This window comes from Setaria italica, chromosome VI, assembly GCF_000263155.2.
Source record: "Setaria italica strain Yugu1 chromosome VI, Setaria_italica_v2.0, whole genome shotgun sequence".
Lineage (NCBI taxonomy): Eukaryota > Viridiplantae > Streptophyta > Magnoliopsida > Poales > Poaceae > Setaria > Setaria italica.
The window spans coordinates 34129954-34139098 of NC_028455.1; the positions used below are offsets into that span (position 1 = coordinate 34129954).

The 9145-nt window shown below is 47.6% G+C and overlaps 1 protein-coding gene across 3 annotated transcripts; it reads left to right on the plus strand.

Moving 5' to 3' along the window:
- Positions 1–346: 346 nt before the first annotated feature.
- LOC101778177 lies at positions 347–2702 on the plus strand. 3 transcript variants are annotated; one of them, XM_004973985.3, is made up of 5 exons: positions 347–423; positions 664–1504; positions 1629–1787; positions 1965–2253; positions 2356–2702. In XM_004973985.3, the coding sequence occupies exons 2-5, from the start codon at positions 686–688 to the stop codon at positions 2388–2390; spliced, it is 1302 nt and encodes a 433-aa protein (XP_004974042.1). In that variant the 5' UTR covers positions 347–423; positions 664–685; the 3' UTR covers positions 2391–2702. The 3 variants fall into 3 exon arrangements, with proteins under 3 accessions (XP_004974042.1, XP_004974041.1, XP_022683143.1); XM_004973984.2 differs by having other exon boundaries at positions 347–377; XM_022827408.1 differs by lacking the exon at positions 347–423 and adding an exon at positions 433–563.
- Positions 2703–9145: the final 6443 nt, after the last annotated feature.

A 9145-nucleotide genomic window follows, 5' to 3' on the forward strand; every position in this document is an offset into this window, starting at 1 on the left:
TCTTAATACAAAGATGCGCAGGAGATTGCGTTTTCAATAAAAAAGTTCCAACCAAGTTGCTAATAAAAAAAAGGTGACCAATGGATTAACAGATTATTATTGGCCGCTTCAATTAGGGTAAGCTTTTTTTTTCCTCCTTCTAGAACGCCGTGTGAACGGCTGAACGCCGAGGAAGTGTTCATATCCCCTCTTCCTACGGAGGGGTAGTACTCCCCGGCCCTCCCCGCACCAGAGACGCAAGCGCTGTCGTCAGCGAGCGCCGCCGCGTGGCGCCACCGCGCCCCAACCCCAACCCCATCCGCGGATCCGTATAAATATCTGTCCGCGCCGCGCAGCTTCCGGCCCTCCTCACTCCTCAGCTCGGCTGCCTTCAGCTGGTACGCTCTGCTCCGTCGTCCTCTTCCTCCCTGCAGCAGCTAGCTCGTCGGTTCCACCTCCGCTTCCCCCCCTTCCTTCCCCATGTCCTCGCTAGCGAGTAGGATAGATCTCCTCCCGCGCTACCTAAAGCTAGAAAATTAGACCTGCCTTTCGGATTTGAAGCCGAGCTACCAACTGGATTTGAAGTGTGCTCTTCTAATCCAGCAGAACAATTCAAATAGTTCTCGACTCCGTTTGCTTGTTCTAATCCGTTTTCCTGATTCGGTTCATTAAAAAAAATTGCAGGTAGTAGCGCTGGGCTGACAAGATGAAGATGTCTGCGTTCGTTCGGCTGATCGTCACTCTCCTATCTGCAGCCGCCGCACTTCCATCGGAGGCGCTCAACGTGCGAGGCCAGCTGCTCAAGTCCCAGACGTTCCTGTCGCCGCCCATCTTCCTGCGCCCCGGCTCCGTCTCTAACAAGTGGTACCACGACGTCGCCTTTCCCCGCGGCCACATCGCGCTCAAGAGCTTCAACGCCGAGGTCGTCGACGACCACGGCGTCCCCGTCCCGCTCCACGAGACCTACCTCCACCACTGGGTCGTGGAGCCCTACTACGCCCTCAAGGACGACGCCGCCGGCGAGGCGCGGAACCGCTCCAAGATGATCCAGCATCGGAACTCCGGCGTGTGCAGCAAGACGCTGCCGCAGTACTACGGGCTCGGGTCCGAGACCCGGCACACGGCGACGTGGGTGCCTGACCCCTACGGCATCGAGATCGGCGACCCGGCGGCGGCGCCGGAGGGGTACGAGGAGAGGTTGCGGGTCAACGTGCACGCCATCGACACGCGCGGCGCCGTCGACAAGCTCGGATGCACCGAGTGCAGGTGCGACCTGTACAACCTGACGGTGGACGAGTCCGGCCGCCCCGTCGCCGACGACTACGTCGGCGGGCTGCTCTGCTGCTACGATGAGACCCGGTGCATGGTCGAGGAAGGGTTCGTCGATGTCGAGGCGAGGAAGGTATTCCTGCGGTACACCGTCGTGTGGCAAGACTGGAGCGACGCGGTCTTGCCGGTGAAGATCTACATCTTCGATGCCACTGACAGAGCTCTGCTCGAGGGGAAAACCGAGACTGCTTGCAGGGTAATGCATACTATGCAGCAAGGACTAAAAGCTTCATATGCCGACATGTTTCAGATGTCGATCGAGAAACGTGCGATCAGACTCGAGATGGTTTATGATTTTGGCGAGACGTCTGTTTGTGCAGGTTGAGTACGTGGTCGAGGAGTGCAGCTCAGAGAACCGGGCCAAGAACGACTGCGTCCATGTTCAGATGGCCAAGCAGATCCTGCCGCGGGGAGGCGACATCGTGTTCGGCGTCGCGCACCTGCATTCGGGTGGCATCGCCGCTTCTCTGCACGGCGAGGTAGCTGCCACCACGAATTCGATCGATCTCTTTGCATTTCTCTGCTGCAGAGCTCAGTATTTATCATCGTCTGAAACTTTGCACAATCCAAGTAGCAAGTAACGAACAATGGATCTGAAACAGTTAGTTGCTAGCCTGGATGCTGATGAACTGCATGCACTGAACTCTGTCACGCAGGACGGCCGGCTGCTGTGCGAATCGACGGCAACCTACGGCGATGGCCAGGAGGCCGGGAACGAGGCGGGCTACGTCGTCGGCATGTCGACGTGCTACCCGAAGCCGGGCGCCGTGACGGTGCGCGACGGCGAGGTCCTGACCGTGGTGTCCAACTACAGCAGCCACCAGCAGCACACCGGAGCGATGGGCCAATTCTACATCCTCGTCGCCGAGCACGGGCAGCCGCAGCAGCAGCAGCTGCCGGCCGCCGCCGGCAAGCCGGGCCTGTGCTTCAGCTTCCCAGTCTCATGTGAGCAAGCTGGCTAGCTGTTTCTGAATCCTGCAGTCTGAATTTTGAATTTTTCATGGCGTTTTAACGTGGTTGCTTATGTTTTCTCTCCGAATGTTGCAGGGTGCCTGCCATCATGGCTGTCGAGCAACCTGTGAGAAGAATTTAGTATAGCGTCTTATAACTGAAGAGTATAATTAAGAGTGTTATGGCCAAAGGAGTAAGAGAAAAAAACTATCAGGCAGATGACACGTTGGAGCATTATTCTAGCTGTCTTGATGGACCGTCAGTCAGTCAGTCTCTTGAAGGGCCTGCATACTTGTGTTGAGGTGGATTTTGCAGTATCAGTAGCAAAAGAACTGTTATACAGAATAACTCCTATACGGATTACTTGAGTTACTGTAAGTGAGAACCAGATGTACAATCTATTGTAAAAAAAAATATTGTGATTACACATGTATACCCCAGCATATATTTTTTTTTAACAAACCACACAAGATAGTTCGAGTTTCTATTGATATAGAAGAAAAAATATAAGACTATGGCTCTAGGAGGTCATAGGTAGGAAAAGAATAGAACACACAAAACTATACTCGTCCGGTTGGATTGGCTCATCAACGCGGGTAACCACTCAACTAGAAACCACCAAACCCGACCGGTTGGATTGGGACATCAACGCGGCCTCACCACCCACTCGACAACGGCAGCCGAACCGAAGCCATGTCGTGGCACCCGCCAACATTCTCACGCTCATGTAGTCACCGAAATCTCCAAGCGTAACCCCACATCGACAGGGACCCGAGAAAAACAGACCACACCGCACCAAGAAGGCCACCACCATGCAGGACCTTTCGCTGTAGTGCTGCTGCAACACCACACTCCACTCGACGAGTGATACCTGTTAGGAATTTAGGTATTTTACGGTATATATTAATTCTGAATATTACTAAGTAAATCATGATTATTGTGAGTGACTCATAGCATGTGCGAGTGTTCATGTTTAACACAATTTTAATCATGAACGGAATGAAACAAAAGAACCAGAAAAGGTTCAAAGTGTACCCAGGGGCAGGACCATTGCCGGAGGCAATGGGTGTGCCGTTCCCAGAACTGGAAGTATCAGACATTGTGCCTGAAACTTCAGTTCGGGCTATTCGATGTAGTCGATCAGAATCGGTGCAGTGACGATTTGGTGCAGCGCAGTCCCTCGAGCAGCCTCTGGGAAGTAGTAGGACGTAGTTGTTCACAGCGAGCAGTCGCGCAAAAGATGCGCTCCCCAAAAACTTGATCGCCTGCCTACTCGTGCAAGTGTCGTAGCAAGATGAAGTTTTGGAGGTCTACTCTCGCAAGCTCTGTGTGCGCAGAGGCTTGCAATGGAGATGTGTAAGTAGCAGCGAACAATAGCAAAAAGGGAGAGTGAGTGATTTTTCAGCGCGCGTTAATCAGAGTACAAGCATCCTTTTTATAGACACAAGCGAAAGGAGATTGCCACAGGTGATTGATAGCCATTAATCAGCCCTCAGTTACCAGTAACCTCCAGCCGTTACTAGTCGCCATCAGTTACCAGTAACCTCCAACCGTTACTAGTCATTGGTGTCAGCCTTTCTAAACCACATAAGTTACTAGTCACTAAACATAGCGTCAGTTACTAGTCATCAACTCGTGATTAAAAACTGCAAAACCAGACCAAGCCCAGCCCACACATCACGTCGCCGCGGCACGGCCCGGTTCGGCGAGCGAGCGTGCGCGCGTGTGGCACCCTTTCTCTCTTCCTCAACTTCTCAATTAGTGCATAGATAATCCACCAATATAAGTTGGTTAAGATACTCCTTAACTACCCATTTGGGATTAACCACTTTAACCACCTAGCATTAATCGTGGGCCTTGAGATTAAATGAAATAAATGGGCCTAGCCCAAATATTCCAACAATCCCACCAAATTTCAAGGCACACGAGAAATGCTCTCAATTTCATTGCTGCATTTATATACTAATTTTCGATGGAGACTGTTAAGTTGAACATCCACCTAGAGGAAAGGCTACACTTATTCACAACTGATCAATGGACTTTGCCTTGAATTGACAGTCTTGTGCAAACAAGCTTTACCAAACCCCTTTTTTGGTACTAGGCTGCTTAAAAGCATCCCCACGGTTTGATGTGTATAAGTCATACTCTAGGCCTTTCATGAGTATCTAGAGATTACCCAATTCTCATAGACTGTGACCAGCAGTCGAACTTATATAGGTGCAATCCTTATAAGATGTTCTGTAGGACAACATCTTTGCTTAAATAAGCCACTCAGATTACATTAAGGCAAAAGCCAACCTGCCTTACAGTTTGAAGAGAAATGCACTTTCACAGGAATGAGCCTTATTCAAAGGTTCTCTTCTCTCAGTCAACCAATGGCTTGTTTCACCATCCTAATTCACGGGATCTCCTATCACATAGGACTGGTTACCACCAAAGTATGACTCACATACTAGGTCTCAAGCCCAATTTCCTAGATGCATTATCTATCACATTTCGTGAAAGACCCTTTGTGAATTGATCTGCCAGGTTTTTAGCCGTTTGGATATAATCGAAGGCTATCACTCCGGAGCTTCTCAATTTTCTAACAGATTTCAACTGCCTCTTTACATGCCTAGACGACTTCATGTTGTCCTTTGAACTGTTCACCTTAACAATCACCGTCTGATTATCACAGTTCATTAAGATAGCCGGTATCGGTTTTTCAACCACCGGTAAATCCATTAGGAGCTCACGAAGCCACTCAGCCTCAACAGTGGTAGTATCTAATGCTGTAAGTTCTGCTTCCATAGTTGACCTCGTTAAGATGGTCTGCTTGCAAGACTTCCAGGAAACAGCGCCACCTCCAAGTAGGAACACATATCCGCTCATGACTTTTATCTCATCAACATCAGAAATCCAATTTGAATCACTATAGCTCTCTAGTACCCTTGGGTGACCGGTATAGTGAATCCCATATTCCGCAGTGCCTTTTAGATAGCGCATCACTCTCTCTAGAGCATGCCAATGATCATCTCTCGGATTTGAAACAAACCGGCTTAGTTTTGTCACAGCAAACGAGATGTCAGGCCTCATAGCGCTAATAAGCGAACCAATTATTTGAGAGTATCTCAGCTGACCTCTCATTATCCTTTTGTTTTTCCTTAAAATTACACTAGCATCATAAGGTGTTGAAACAGGTTTATAGTCACTATAACCAAAGCGACTTAAAACATTTTTCATATAATGGGATTGCAAGAGTGTAACCCTACCATCACCTTCTCTTACTAGTTTTATATTAAGGGTAACATCAGCCTCTTCCAAATCTTTCATCTCAAAGCTTTGAGACAAAAAGTTCTTGACTTCCTTAATCACATTAAGGCTTGTCCCAAAAATTAGTATGTCATCGATATACAAACACAATATCACTCCTTCACCCCCACCAAAACGATAGTACACACACTTGTCGGCTTCATTCACAACAAAGCCAGCGGACATAAGAGTTTTATCAAACTTCTCATGCCACTGCATAGGTGCTTGCTTGAGACCATACAAAGATTTTAACAACTTACACACCATTCCTTCTTGACCTTTTGCTACAAACTCCTCTGGCTGATCCATATAGATCTCCTCCTCCAACTCTCCATTTAGGAAAGCTGTCATAACATTCATTTGAAAAATGAGAAAACCATAAGAGGTTGCAAGGGAAAGTAACATTCGAATTGTGGTTAAACAAGCAACAGGTGAATAAGTGTCAAAGAAGTCTTCTACTTCTTTCTAAGTATACCCCTTAGCCACAAGCCTCGCCTTGTACTTTTCAATAGTACCATCAGGCCTCAGCTTTTTCTTAAACACCCACTTGCATTCTACAGGTTTACACCCATAAGGATGATCAACAACCTCCCAAGTTCCATTAGACATAATAGAATCCATCTCACTCCTGACAGCTTCCTTCCAATAGTCAGTGTCAGAAGAGGAATATGCCTCTTCAATGGTTCGAGGAGTATCATCCACAAGGTACACAATGAAATCATCACCAAAGGACTTTGCAGTCCTCAGTCATCACCAAAGGACTTTGTCATCCTCCTCCGGATTCCACACAAGTGTTTGTTCACTGTGTTCTATCACATCGGTTGGGTCATCATTTGTAATAAACTCTTGACTAGCATTGCTAAAATCCTCTCGCATGGGAAAGATGTTTTCAAAGAATGTAGCATCCCTGAACTCCACAATTGTGCCAACATGCATGTCAGACACTCCAGATTTTACTATTAAAAATCTATAACTAACACTGTGAATAGCATAACCAAGAAACACACAATCAACTGTTTTAGGTCTAAGCTTGCGTTTCTTAGTGATTGGCACATTCACTTTGGCCAAACACCCCCAAGTACGCAAATAAGAAAAATTTAATATTTTCTTCTCCCATTCCTCGAATGGAGTGATCTCTTTATTCTTTGTAGGAACATGATTCAGGACATGACATGCTGTCAATATAGCCTCTCCCCATCATTCCTTGGAAAGTCCCGCTATATCTAACATGGCATTAACCAAATTAGTTAGAGTGCGGTTCTTTCTTTCGGCAATCCTATTTGATTGAGGTGAATAGGGAGGCGTCTGTTGGTATACGAGGTAGGCTACGCTAGCGCAAATCAAAATTTCTACCGCGTAAAAACCAGGAATAACTGCCGTATAAGGATCACGGGATTACCACTCGCGCACTACTGGTGCGGAAGATGTAGATATGCGTCGATGCAGTGAAGACGATCACGTAGTCGTACGTAGTCGATCAACGTAGTCGTACGTAGTCGATCATGTCAACGTCCAGCAACTCCTCAGCAGCTCGTCCACGTGCAGCAAGATCACCCCCGGTGCCGCGGCTCGTCGTTGACTCATCATGGCTCGTCGGCGGCTCGTCCAAGTGCTGCAGGCGCAACACCTCCAAGGTATCCACACGTGCAGGGAGGAAGCGTCGCAAGCCGGACTGCTAGATCCGCGAGTTGCAACAGGCGAGGGTGTGGGAGGCGCGGCAGGTGTGTTTCGCCAAAAGGTGTAAACCCTAGGGCGCCCCCACCCCACTATTTATAGAGGTTCCTGACGGGCCTCTGGATCCGATGCCCATTAGTACTTCTAAACCTAATCCAACTCGGATCAGATCCGAATTGGACTTCCAGCCCCTTAAGTGTGTGACCCTATGGGTTCAGATACGTATAGACATGGCTCGAGTACTCCTACTCGGCCCAATAGTCGGTAGCGGCCTCTAGCAAGACGTGCCAACTCCTATACGCACACGAAGATCATATCAGACGAACCATCACAACATAATATACATGCTATTCCCTTTGCCTCATGATATTTGGTCTAGCTTCAAGCCGACCGCTCTTTCTCGATCCTGTGATTCGGAATCCCTTTGTAGGTTAACTCTTAACCTTACGTAGTATGGCCATGCATTTTCAGATCCGATCACTCGAGGGGCCCAGAGATATCACTCTCAATCAGAGAGGGGCAAATCCCATCTTGATTGACCATGTCTCATAGCATGCTTCTTGACAAACCCGAAAGCTACCTTTATAACTACCCTGTTACGGCGTAGCGTTTGATAGCCCCTAAGTAGGTCGATCCACATCTAGAATACATGCGGCAATCTCAGGTCTAAGGACAAAGCGTATATGTTGTTTAAAGAGAGAACTACTTCTCGTGTTGGGTCAGTCCTAGCACATGTCTCCACATGTGTCCACATTATTAGTTCAACATCTCCATGTCCATGACTTGTGAAACATAGTCATCAACTAATACATGTGCTAGTCTAATATTCATGTGTGTCCTCACATGAACTCCGACTAGGGACAACTTTAGAATAACCATACAAGTAAAGAGTTTCACATACAATTCACATAATTGCAAATCAATTCAAGTAGCCTTCAATGGATATTCAATGAACACAACATACAAATCATGGATACAAATGGAATATCATCATCTCTATGATTGCCTCTAGGGCATACCTCCAACAGTCTCCCACTTGCACTAGAATCAATCTAGAAGGTACCTAATACCCATAGCTCTTACATGCGCATCATGCTTAGCCTGCGGCAGAGGTTTTGTCAACGGATCAGAAATGTTCAGATCCGTGTGTATTTTGCATATCTTGATCTCACCCCGGTTAACGAAGTCTCGAATGAGATGAAATCGCCGCATTACATGTTTGTTCTTCTGGTGGTTCCTTGGCTCCTTTGCTTGCGCAATTGCCCTATTGTTATCACAGTAGAGATTCAATGGGCTGGACGCATTCGGGAACACACCAAGCTCAATGAGGACATTCCTTATCCAAACACCCTCCTTCGCGGCTTCGGAAGCCGCGATGTACTCGGCTTCTGTCGTAGAATTGGCCACCGTCTCCTGCTTGGAACTCTTCCAACTAACAGCACCACTATTTAGCGTGAACACAAATCCTGATTGTGACTTTGAATCATCTCTGTCGGTTTGGAAACTAGCATCGGTGTAACCTGTTACAACGAGCTCCTCCTCACCTGCATAGACGAGGAACATATCTTTAGTCCTTCTCAAGTACTTAAGAATGTTTTTCACCACTGTCCAGTGACTCTCACCCGGATCAGACTGATGTCTGCTTGTCATACTTACCACATATGAAACATCTGGGCGAGTACTTATCATTGCATACATGATAGATCCAATAGCCGAGGCATATGGCACTCTACTCATGCGATCCCGCTCATCAGCAGTCGAAGGACACTGAGTCTTGCTGAGATGTATGCCATGTGACATAGGCAAGAACCCTTTCTTCGCCTCTTCCATGCTGAACCGCTTCAACACTTTGTCAATGTAAGTATCTTGGCTTAAACCTATAAGCCTTCTCGATCTATCTCTATAGATCTTAATGCCCAGA

Coding starts and splice junctions, on each gene's coding strand:
- LOC101778177 (XM_004973985.3), top strand. CDS start 686: ATGAAGATGTCTGCGTTCGTTCGGCTGATCGTCACTCTCCTATCTGCA. Junction 1,505..1,628: donor AAACCGAGACTGCTTGCAGG/GTAATGCATACT, acceptor CTGTTTGTGCAG/GTTGAGTACGTGGTCGAGGA. Junction 2,254..2,355: donor CTTCAGCTTCCCAGTCTCAT/GTGAGCAAGCTG, acceptor CGAATGTTGCAG/GGTGCCTGCCATCATGGCTG.